The 12,863-nt window shown below is 41.1% G+C and overlaps 2 protein-coding genes across 7 annotated transcripts in view; one reads left to right on the top strand and one right to left on the bottom strand.

Annotated features, from left to right (window-relative positions):
• Positions 1-12,863, bottom strand: part of LOC105357660 (NACHT, LRR and PYD domains-containing protein 12) — a 243,950-nt gene that overhangs the window by 70,476 nt on the left and 160,611 nt on the right. The gene's annotated exons all lie outside the window — the stretch shown is intronic.
• The window catches only part of LOC110013798 (gastrula zinc finger protein XlCGF28.1), a 989,290-nt gene that overhangs the window by 946,397 nt on the left and 30,030 nt on the right, over positions 1-12,863 (top strand). The window contains exon 1 of one of the 5 annotated variants that reach the window (XM_023962624.1): positions 506-975. The exons of 3 other annotated variants lie outside the window; for them this stretch is intronic. In XM_023962624.1, coding sequence (XP_023818392.1) covers positions 831-975 — 145 coding nt within the window. In that variant the 5' untranslated portion in view covers positions 506-830. Of the gene's footprint in view, positions 1-505; positions 976-12,863 lie in introns of those variants that run through there. One more of the 5 variants, XM_020700316.2, reaches the window with a different exon arrangement.

The following is a 12,863-nucleotide window of genomic DNA, read 5'->3' as shown; positions in this document are numbered from 1 at the left end:
AATATCCGGATATTGCAAGGAAAGTTTTATATACGCAAAAATAAATATTTGAAGACCAAACCTCTTTTTGTTACATTTCATAAAGAGCTCTGTTATTACTTTCAATCATTTCATTACATGAAAAAAAGAATAGCTTGAAATTGCTTAGTTTTGCTCAGAAATACAAACTTCACGAGTACCCCTAACTAGTATTAGACTATTTAGATTGGTTCTATGTTCTTTTATTTTACTTATTCGTTTTTATTCATTTGTGTGTTGTGTTCATTGTCTTTTTGTTTTGTTTCCTTTATTCTTTATTTTCTGTTAATATGTTATGTTTGGCAATGTTGATTGATCTTCGAGGTAATGTTGATTACATGGTTGTTGTTCGCATTTATTGTATGTTACCCCAATTGTTAATAAAGTTAAAATTAATTCTGAAAAGAAAAAAAGAAATACTGGTAAGAACAGGACTGATTCACACTCCTGACCAGCTAGTGGCGCTAATGCACCATGATGTTTGCTAACCGCCTATAAACCACAGAGGAAGACGAGCACGAGGCGCTAGCAGTGTTAGCTTGTTAACAGGCTAGCAGCGTTAGCTTGTGTTGAGAGGCCGGTGGTGTTTTGTTGGGACGTTTGTGAGGTTTTTGCACAGAAATGACGATACGTGGTTCATGTGGGAACTCTCAGCATTTTCCTAAGTGTCGTAAATGAGTGAAGAAGTGTTGAACGGAAAGACAACGTGGATTGCTGTGATTGTAAGACGAGTAGGCAGCAGATGATCGGAGCTGCAGTGAAGAGGACGGCGGTGTTTGTGGGAGTTGGAGCTGAAGATCGGAGCAGGAACCATGTCTTCAGAACATCAGGAAGGTTCTGTCAGAGAACAACTTTCTGCTGCTGAAGGAACCATCGTCCAGAACGAGGAGGAGCTCTGTCGTCACCGCAGACCGCTGGATGTCAGCTGGAACCCGCAGCTTCAGCTACACATTGCAGGTTTGTTCACTGCATCCACATGCAGACATAGATCCACGATGAACGTCTTTGTTTTCCTCGTCTGAACTGATATCTGGATCCGAATTGCGCGGCTGGGTAGCTCCAATGTTGCTGTTTTAGTTTCACCGCTAATACTTGTTTGAGATCACTCGGAAGGACGCTGCTGTTTGTTTGCGGTGCATGTTGGGTAGTTTTGCTCTGTCCCATCATAACAATATTGCGAGACAGGGGCGGGTACAATGCGTCTACCTAGTCACTAGGCAAGTGCAGCTGGAAATTTGGTGCCGAGCTGACTGCAAGCCAACCATGTGACTGCAAACAAGAAAGAAAGAAATGCATTCTGGGAAACGGTGTCCTATTCGTTCTTGTAGTTCAATGTGATTCTGCTTAGCAAAAGCTGGCGCATAATGAAGGACTCCTGTGTATTTTGTTACTTTTTTGCAGATAGTGAATCACTGAACAAATAATTTTAAAATGATTGCGGTAATTGAAAATAACATCACTCATAACTTTATCACAAGAAATTATTTTACTCAACGCTAAGGCTGGGCAATATTGGATTTTTGTATTACAGTATATAGATTTTGTTTATCATGTCAGGCAAGAACAAAATATATCATGATATAACCTAAATAACTACATTTGTCACATTTGAACACTCTGCTCATAAGAGAAATATGTAATCTTCAGCAGGTTGTTCAGAATAATGTATTTCCCATTATACTTCAGACATAATGGATGAACTGAAGGAACGTGATTCAAAGGATTATTTTCAAATTTTACACTGACATCATCACAGGCCATCCTCACCTGGGGCCTCATTTATAAACGTTGCGTACGCACAAAAGAAGGCGTACGCCACTCTCTACGCAATAGTTGAGATTTATAAAAAGCAAACTTGACGGGAAAATGTGCGGTCCTTCACGCAAGCTCTGACCCAGGCGTACGCACAAAAACGGGTGAAATGAGAAACGGCGACACCGTCGGCAAATGGAAGAAACACGTGAAAGTGAAAATGACAATCCTGCCTCATAAATAACATGAAGACTTCACAAAGCAAGTCTTACAATTAACAGCCTACACGAACACCCGTTTGATCGATCAGCAGTGAAGCAAACAAAATTACCACAGAAATTCAAATGAACACATATTTGCAAAAATAAAAGTGAAATATATTCTGCAATATTGACATGTAGTGCAATTCATCCTCATAAATAATATAGTTAACAGAACGAAACAATGTACAAAACTGATATTCTCGTTAATGTGTCCGTCTGGCGGAGCGGATATAGGTGCGGGCGTGCGGACGGACGGACAGATGTATTAATTGTCCACTGGGGAAAGTTGTTTTCATATTAAAACATTTCTTCATAAGCTATGGAATTATGGTATTCATGCATATGCCTTAAGTTTGCTTTATTTTTGATAAAACAATGTATGGCGTATGTCTCAACCATTCAGAAAGCAACAAGAAATTACAACAACAACAATTTCCCATTTCCACGTGGATTATTACCGACATCTGTAGCTTGTCAGATGCAATTAAATGGAGGGAAACCCTCACGGGCGGTCTTGGTCGCCCGGGCGGCGGTTGTTCCCTGCCGGTTCCCGTGCGGCGTTGGCGGGATTCCGGCTGCCGCTGCTGCTGCGGTGGGGGTCTTGGGGTAGGGATGGCTGGGCACTCTCCCACCTTCTTTTCACGTTCCACCATCCATTTTAGAAGAACATAAACACTCACCTGAGCACAGGTGTTAGCTCACCTTTGCACTAACAGTTTGCATGACTGAATGACTGAAATATTTCACACTAGTTGGTTATAAGGCATAAGTATGCGTGTGAACACTATTTATTTTGTGTACATGTCGACAGGTGGACATTTTTGCAGCTAGCAGGTGTGTTTATAACACTTGAGTGTGTGTGTGGACAGGCTCCGCCCTTTTTGTACTACATTTGAACCTTACCATAATGATTAACAACCAGTAAACTTGTTGCTTTATGCTGCTTCATGGTCTTATCCCCCTTCCCCTCCTATTATCACCCTCCTACCCCCCTCTCTCTAACATCCCTCTCTCTTCTTCCCTTCTTTCCTTTTCCGTCCGGTCCAACACCAAAGATTTTCAAACATGATTGAAATTAATAAAGTTTGGTTTCAATTACAAAAGGGGTTTATTCAGACATACCTTTGGTTTGTCTGAAGATTAATAACCCCTATTGTTAAAGTAAAATATGTCCAACACAAGAGGCCCTCAGCTCTCATCTGTCTGCCTAGCTGTTGGACAGGACAAGTTAAAATAAAAAAATAAAAAAAATGGAGGGAAATAAAATGCCCCATCACAATGCGTAATGACGCACAATGGCTGATCTTGCGCTCTTAGAAGATGTGGCAAATGGAAGAATTCGGAGTGAACGCATCTTTAGGCAGCAAGAAGACTTGCTGGAAAACGAGGACAAGTGGCTTATGAGCCGGTTCCGGCTTCCTCGAGCCGTCCTGTTGGACCTCTGCGGGCTTTTGGGCCCGGCGTTACAGAGGAGCACTCGGAGGAACCTGACACGCGTGGTTGTGAGGCTACAGCATTTATGGCGTCCGCCACCGTTTGCCGCTCACGTGCCTTTTTGGCATTAGTAATGCCCACACTGTGCCCTCCAAACATTTTCTCCTCTTTTCCACCTCGCCAACGATAACTTCTACTTCACATTGAGTGAAGTTACGTTTTTTTGATTTCCTCTCGGTGTTTGCCATGGTTTCGCAATCAATGAATATTCATTTGTGGGCGTTTCACGGACTATTTATGGGCAACTATGGGCGTGTCATGAAGCCGCAAAAGCTGCGCTACATTTAGAATCGGTTGTGATTTATTAAGGGAAAGATGCGTAGGATGTGCGTGCGCACGGTTTTATAAATCCGAATATTTCTGTGCGTACGCACGTCCTATGTTTCATCCGTACGCCACTTCTGACGCAAATCCTACGCAAAGTCTTATAAATGAGGCCCCAGGCCTGTGTCCGTTTGAAACAATGGATCCGCAATCCCCAGCAGGTCGCTCACACGCAGTGGCGGGTTTTGATCTGGACCAGGTAGGCGGTGGCCCATCATGGTGGGCAACATTTGCCGTACTGCAGCATTACACATAAGTCAAAGAGGAGACTTTCAACTTTTATTTTGACAGGCCTGCTATAGCCAACACTTTGCGCTTTTATTTTGACACACCTAACACTGAACATCACACCCATGTCTTCATCCTCTCCCCTCTCCACACTTATGGTGCAAAAAAAAGGATGAAATAACTCAGAGTGAAACAACGTAAAACAGCCACATGAATAGGAATTAGGCAGAAGAAAAACCTGTGGTAACTCCATTTTCGACCAGAGCAGGCAATGAGGATTATTTCCCACAATTCCACGCTCAGACACAGCAGACCCAACATGCACGTGACCACCGCCCTCTGCTGCAAGACATTTGCCCCCACACCTCTTAGAGGTAGTCTTTGTAACATAAGAAGTCAAAAATTTCGAGAGGGGGCACAACTCACCGGTGGCTGGGTGAGTCACACTAACAGGTGATTGGGAGTCTTTTTCAGTTTAACAATCAACTTTGGGCCGCGGCTGCGCATCTTGTCTTAGAGACGGAGCCACGTATGTCAGAAGGAAGAAAGCGGAGGGGTGGTGGGCGCAGACAGCAAGGAGCACAGCCGACATTACGCAACACCTGGGATCATCACGTGCTGTTGGGTCACTCAGCAGCTCATTTAATTACCGTAAATTCCGGACTATAAAGCGCGCACCCGATTACAAGCCGCACCCGCCCATTTTCACGTGCCCATTTTCATGTGTGTCAGCATCGTAGTAAAAGCAAAGCCGCATGTGGTAAACCTGACAACTCACGTCCCGACTCCCAGCATGGGTAAGGTTCATTACCACACTGTGGGAGGAGTCAGCTTTGCCTCAGGCTCATGCATGCGAATACGCCCACATCTGCCAAACAGCATGGACCTCTATTCTGTTCACAAGTTCCTCAGTTATGGTTTATTTATTTATTATTATTTTTTTAAGTTTTTTTTACTTATTGACAATCTAGGTATCACACATAAAATTACAAACAGTAACCATATAATCAACATTACATCCCTCAGTTATGATGAGGAAATTTACATCCGCGATCCCCCATTTCCCATGAGTCTTAGGGGCTAAAGGCGGGGCCAACGCCCGGCTCGTCACACTGTTGTACGTGTTTAAAAATGAGCAAGTAGCAGCAGTGGATGGAGGGGTGAAAAGGAACAGCTCTCCTTCCGCTTGTGTCGCGGCAGCATTATGGTACTAACAGGGCTGGTTAAAAAAAAAAAAAAAAGTAAAATAAAGCAGCGGCGACTGAAAAGCGCGCGCCTCAGCGCGGCGCGTGCGTCAGAAGTTCCGCGGACGCCTCTGAGCTCAGCGCTCGCCCCGCGCGCTCCCCTTCCTATCTTCTCACCTTTGGCCAGGGCGGCTACAGGGAGGAGGAAATCGTGTCTGTGCAGAGCAATCAGACTTAAAACTGTACGTTTTGTGGATGAGGGGCGGATGCGTTGTTACGTGTGGGAGCCATCAGACTGCCACTGGCCCCGCAGCTCTATGTGAACGAGCAGCAGCCAGGAGAACATGTCTCCAGCTCAAACGGAGGCTGTGAGCTTTTCAATGCAAAATTCCGGTGAGTCCTCAGAAACCGTTAAAACGATCACATGGATTTGTGTTTCCAGTCGTGTCCCGACAAAATAAAGGCTGATGTTATTCCCACATGCGCTGTTCTCTCCGTCACGCAGCCGACCGGCTTTTCCAATCCCGTTGGTGATGGTGGATTTTTTCACGCTGCTTTTAACGATTGCTTTTAACTTGAAAGCTGCATCATATTGTAGCGGCGATCACGTGCACGTTGGGTCTAACGGCACCAAAGGATTCTGGGATGCGGCCGGGCATGCGTGTTTCATTTTTTGAACCATGGCTGAAGTGTCTAAGACCTGAAGTGAGATCCATGCTGTTTGGCTGCTTAGTTTGTTGAAAAACAAATGACTTGTGGTTGCTGTTAGATAAAGAATTCAAACCATTCACTGAATCCGAAAGTCCGTACATGGCGGCCACCAAGAAAATCCATAAATTAGCCGCGTCACTGAATAAGCCGCAGGGCTGTGAGCGCAGGAAAAAAGTAGTGGCTTATAGTCCGAGAATTACGGTAATGTCATTATTTACTTACTATTGCAGATATTTTTATTACGTCTTTTCTGTTGTTTAGTTGGTGTCAGTATTTTATGGAGTCCTATACTGTTCATAATTAAATAAATAAATATTTAATTAAATAAATAAATAGGAACTCATGCAAATACACAATCAACCAATAAATCTCTTATAAATATATAATAAGACCATGAAATTGTGAAAAACCTGCACACCGATTTTAAATTAGCCATTATATTATTCAATATATTTCATTTTGCTTTAAAAACCTGTTCATTATTTTATAACAGCATTTTAAAATATTCATTTTAATCATGTGGAATATTATTATAATTCTACTTCTTTTTTCAGAACCTTGGATTTCAAAATCAATATTTTCCAAAGTAGCTTTGTTTTTATTTCATGTTGTTGTTTTTCACAATAGCGTATTTATTTCATAATGAGCTTTTTCAGGAGACTGAGTCTGTCAATCAAACTAGACAAGGCGGAGACACTTTTGTGATTGGCTACTCCTTTACTCAGACATGAGCAGCAGCACCCTGACTACATCGATCGAAGATGCTTCAGCGAACCTGACGGCGCGATGCACACCCCTCAACACTAGGGGGAGTATGCACCTCAACACAGCCACAGTGTTACAAAAAATTGGGTGGTTTTTGTTCTAAATTTGCGGATAAAAGTGGCTTTGGGCGAGTGTGCATAATTCAGGTGGTTTTGTGGTCGTTTCAGCAATTTTCATCTTCTCATTAACATCTAGTAGTGGTCTAAGTTAGGTTGGCTGTTGGAGTTCCACAAAAGTTCTATGAACTGGAGTTCCATGAACGCAACATGCCACGTGTGGGAGGGGGCTACCACCTAATGATTTTAGCCTGATAGCCACATGGAGCGGTGGCGCGAGTGTATGTGTGAGCGCAAGTTAAGGGTCTGTTGCCCTGTCCCCTGGAAAAGTAATAGTAAAAAAAAGTTTCCTCCAAAGTACAGAGCCTGGTTCTTGGAGTAAGCCCTGGCTGCAGAATTGCTCAATCAATCCCGGATCTCCGCTGCGTTTTCCGACCATGGTCAGAAACGTCATTGCAGGAAAGGTTCAACATATTCCTGAGAGGGAAAAATAAAATCATAGGACCTGATTATAATCATTGTCTCATTGAAAATAGAAAAATATAAGGTTCAGGTGCCCGAGCAGGATTGTCCCGCTTTGCACAGCTGCCTGGTCTGACTGTCGGTCCACTAGCTCGCCTCCTGCGAGCCGACATCAGGCACGATGTGAGCTCTGAGGGAATGGCGTAAGAATGAGGAGTGTTTCAACCGGGGACTGAAAGATATGGACGACCGGAGCTCCTTTGTGGTTTGATCCACACAAACCCTCAAACTACAAAAACAGAGTCGTAGATGTTTGCATTTTCTGCAGCAGACAGTTTGTCTCTATTTGATCTCTAATGTCTATAAAGCCGTGCAGATATCGCTGAAATATGTCATCTCTCTGACTGGCACACCGCTGAGCGGGTATCGAGGAATATAAGTCGATTTTCATGGATCAGCAAATGAGCGTTTAGATCCCGCCCACTTTCACTGATTGACAGACAGACCCATTCTGCTGAAAAAGCTCTTCATGAAATAAATAAGCCATTGTGAAATACAGCAACATGAAATAAAAACAAAGCTACTTTGGAAAATATTGATTTTGAAATACGAGCTTCTGAAAAAAGACTATTTGAATATTTGAATATATTAAATATGTATTTATTTAATTATGAACAGTATAGGACTCCATAGTATTTGACATAAAGACAGCAGGTAATGCAGTAAAACAGCTGCACTTTATGAGATCAGAAATAAACTATAGATTATTTTTTGTGGATTGAGTTTTTTTTGGAGGATTTCTTCTGTTAGTGTTGCACAAAATTAGGGAAATGCCAAATATTTTTGGAGTAATCCCACTGATGAGTTCTATGATTTAGTTTGTAATGTTTTATAAGACCTAAAATTCACAACCACTTTTTTTTTTAGATCTCATCCCTCTGATATGTTTTACAAAGACACAAACAGGACGTCACCCATCAAGAAATGAATTTATTGCTAAAAATGATGCAGGAGTCCAGCTCTAAAAAATGATAAAAGAGCAAAGAAAACGGAATGATTTGGTTTGTTACTTATTATTAAAATTTCCAGGCTTTGTTTGTTTTGTTTTGCAGTATATTCATATTTGTGTAATTTTGACAGAATATATTTTTATGGAGAGCAAAATGAGACGTTATTTTAGGTTTAACTTGATTTATTCTGGATTAATATTACTGTTTTTATTCATATTAATGTTCAAAAAGTTCACTATAAAAGGTTTAAAAGGTTTAAAAGTTTAGCTTTAGTGTGTTCAGTAAATGTTTATCTTGTTCGGCCCAAAACTTAAAGTGTGTTTTGAATTTAGGCCCACTGTGAGACTGAGCTTGTCCCCCTGTATTACGAGCCTAGAAAATTCATGCATTTTTTGTGTAAACTGGCCAAATAGAAGATGGGGGACACAAAGGGATGTTGTCAAATCTTGTGTGTGTGTGTGTGTGTGGGTGTGTGGGTGTGTGGGTGTACATTCTTTACACAGTTTTATTGATAAGGTTACTAGTGCTAGAACCAAATCCTGGTTATGATCCATCTGTTTCAGTATTTAGTTTTTTAGAGGAAATGTTTTATCATTTAAAGCCATCTAGCTCAAAGCGTGATCTTATTCCCCTTCCCTTTTAAGAGGTTGGTTTTTCCCAAAATAGACTCAGCTGTTCTTGCACTTATCAACAGCATTCTAAGTTTGGGTGGCGCTCCCTTATATTTTAAACATTCTGACGTATCTCCTTTCCTTAAAAAAGCCTGGATTGACTTACAATATTAGCAAATTTTAGCCTGATTTCTAAACAACCTTTTATCTCTAAAGTACTTGAAAGAATCATGCACATTCACCTAATGGCTTTTTTGGAAGAACTCTCTATACTTGATGTCGTCCAGTCTGCTTTCAAAACTTTGCATAGTACAGGGTCAGCTCTTTCAAAAGTTTTTAATGATATATTTTTACCTACAGCCTGGTGATTGCGTGGTTATAGCCTTTTAGACCTGTCTGCCATCTTTGGCACTGTTGATCATGGAATTTTATTTTCTCGCCTGGAGCAGTGGGTTGGAGTAAACAGTGACATTGCAGTGGTTCAAGTCTTACTTTTGTGTTAGTCTTGGGGACTAACGGGGTGCCTCAAGGCTATGTTTCAGGCTCTCTTTTATTCTCTTTGTACCTGTTACCACTTTGCTCTATAATTAGAAAATATGTTTAATCACTTTCAAAGTGATGAAGACGAGGTAAATCTACACGTTTTCACAAGATGTACTTTATTGAAAAAGGTGAAAAATATATTAACCGTTAGATAGTTAGTGGCCCGAGCGGGCAAGTGAAAAATAAAGTCCTGTGGTCCGTACTGCTCGGGCGAGCTGGACCAGGCCAGCGGATGAATGGCTATGTCGAGCCCTGGATTTAAGACTGCATCACCAAACTAAAAATCGGCTCTACAAGAAAATAAATGTGCAAGTTAAAATGTTTTTTTTTTTCAGGCCTGTGTTAATTATACAACCAATAGTTGTATTTTTTTATATAGCAAATCACCTACATAGGTCAATTTTCTTTTTTTGTTATACAAAACCAGTAAATGCATTTTGCAATAAATTTTCTTCTGCCTATTTGTACCGAAACTGTACCGAACCACGCCCTATGAAATTCTGAATCAAACCAAATTGAAATTTTAGTGTAGTTACACCCCGTTTGTGCGTGCGTGCGTGTGTGTGTGCTTAATGCTTATTGACCTCACTGTGTATGTATGTATATATATATATATATTAGTGTTAAAACACTCTGAATGGATGCAAACTGCTTTTCGTTTCTGTGTACTTCAGACTAATGACAATAAAGTTGAATTCTATTCTATTCACAAGATAATGGATAGCTTTCCTTTAAATCTGCTGCTTTCAGTTTTGCATGAATGTCATGCACTTCTCCAGGTGATAGACACAAGATATTTAAATCTAGGGTTTAGGGCTGAGGACAAAGGTAGGGTTTAATTTTTCACCTCATACTGGTATCTCTTTGAATGTTCTTGATTATTGTCTTTCTTAATCATACCACAGAAGAATTACAATGTACATGTGCTGTGATGTATTTGTGCAAATGGCAAATAAAACTCTACTCTAACAGAAGTTACTTTCATACTACATTGGGATGCAAGATTTATAACATCAGCAAAACATCTAACATGTTAGCCTATTAGCTCCATTGCTACACACGTTAAATGCGTTCTTAATGACAACCACTGGCTTTTTAGATGCCACTCATCTACTGCTGCTTTAAGTACACCTGAAATGTGTACACCAGTGGGATTCATGCAGAGTTGCTTGGGTTTGTAGGACATTTAGGACTCCCTGGCCCTGGAGGTCCAACTAAGAGCAAAGCCGTGGACTAGTGCCAGGCTCCTTTGATTAGGGTTGGGCAATGTCCCCTAAATTGGCAGTTGACGATGTATGCAGTCAACCATCGGGATGGACGATGATATCGTCGGCGGGGTTATTTTTTGTTATTATATAAACATTATTCATTATTTTACTTTATTACTTTATTTATTCTATTTCCCAAATAATGACTCATCCGCGATGATCCAGGCTAAACTGAGGGAAGTGACTTTAAAAAAATTAAGTAAACAAAATAGAAAAGAAGTAGTCCGCTCCTGCGTTTGATTAGACCAGTAGAGCTAGCGACCGTGTCTCTAGCAGAGCAGACGGACTTACAGTTTTGTGTTTTAGGGGAAGTAAGGATGCTTTGTTACGTGTGGGAGACTTAGGACTGTGATCCGTCCCGCAGCTCTACGTGAACGAGCAACCGGAATTTAGGAGAAGCGGGTCTCCGGGTAAAAGTGTGTGTCAGGCAGAGCTCGGAGCGCTAGCTAACGCAGTGTGTAAGCTTTGAAGCAGAAAGGCCACTCACTCCTTAGAAACCGTTCAAACAATCACGTGGATTTGTGTTTCCAGTCGTGTCCAAAGGCTGATGTTATTCAGACATATTCTCGTGCAGCCAAGATGCAGATTGCAGCGTTTCACGCATGGATTTTTATGTTCATGCTAATGTTGTTAGCCCGTGTTAGCACACTGCTAATCCTGGCTTCCGGCTCAGTTTTTCAACAGAAAAAGCACTGACCACACGGATTAAAATTAAAATGATGAGCGAAAAGGCGCTTCGTAATAACCGTAACATTAATAAAAGCACGTTTAAGAGATCATCTTGTATAATACCAAGCTGACGTATCTATGTATGTAGCCGCTCGGCGGAACAACGTTTCTCTTCCGGTTTTTAAAAACACCACTGCGCATGTGCGAATGATTTATTCCGATCGAAAGTGTGACCCATGTAAATGTTTTTTATTACCTGGAAAAGTTTTTCTGGGCCCATCGACACGGTTGGATTCTAATCCGACCAATAATCCTTATCAAGATATTTTGCACATGTAACCGCGTCTTATGGTGTCTACTCGCAGCGTGGCGGGGGCGTGGCATCACGATGGTGTATCTCCATCGTGATGTCAGTCACCCATCACGATGGACGATGGTATTGTCCATCGGCACAACCATACCTTTGATGTTGGAAAAGATGAGAGAACTAGTACCAGAGTCACAGACACCCCCATACTCAGATGTTATGTGATCCCGGATGATGGTACAGCCACAACTGGTAATTCCAAATTGTCGCACAAGTGTGGATGTGAGTGTGTGTGTTGTGTGGTTTTACGACAAACTGACAACTTGTCCAGGGCGTACTCTGCCTCCAACAGTAGTTGCAAAGGTGGGACCAAGTCATTGTTTTGCAAGTCACGAGTAAGTCTCAGGTTTTTGTCCTCAAGTCCATAGTCAAATCCTAAGTCAAAGGAGCCAAGACTAACCAGTCTCAAGTCACCTCAGAGTCCTGCTATTGAATGTTCCAAGTACTTTCGAGTACTTATAATAACAAAGAAATATAATTTACTCAGACCATGTGTGCTTTTAAAAATATTGATTTATCAAATTTTCTCAAGCATAATTAGTACATTGCCTCTGAGTTTGTGCATCCCCACTTCCAAAATCCAGAAAGATTTTCTGTAGCAAGAACCCAGTTTAAAATGTTTGATATTGTGGTAACCCGGAGATGGAATGTAACCAGGGTAAAGTCTGGATATTATATCCCTTAACAATAGACCAGAGTTTCTGGCTGATGAGGCACTGATTCTTTCAAACTCAGATTTACAAACATATGAACCCAATGTATTTTCCAACTATTGATTTACAGCATTTACAGCGTTTACATTGTTTTTAAAAATATGGCAGATACATAGTTGACCAAAGCAGAATATAAAATGTATAGTGATTCAGTTTGACGTCAAAAATACCAAAGTGGATGCTCCAGACAGACTTGAACATAGACAAAGCAACACGGATATAGGGTAAGATAACTTATCAAAATCATCTAAAATGAAAAATATCTAAAATAATACTATGAGCACAACTTTGCAAAAAAAAAAGTAAAACATTTAGTTTTAAGTCAAACATTTCTGTTGTGAATAAGATTTGTAAATTTTTAGAAAAAAAGACTTTTACTGGCCTTGATTTTAAAATGTCCTCTGTTAACTTGCTGTCAAAAATAC

Source organism: Oryzias latipes, chromosome 2 (assembly GCF_002234675.1).
Source record: "Oryzias latipes chromosome 2, ASM223467v1".
Classification (NCBI taxonomy): domain Eukaryota; kingdom Metazoa; phylum Chordata; class Actinopteri; order Beloniformes; family Adrianichthyidae; genus Oryzias; species Oryzias latipes.
Note: the sequence above shows the minus strand (reverse complement) of the source record. Positions and strands in the feature narration are given on the sequence as shown.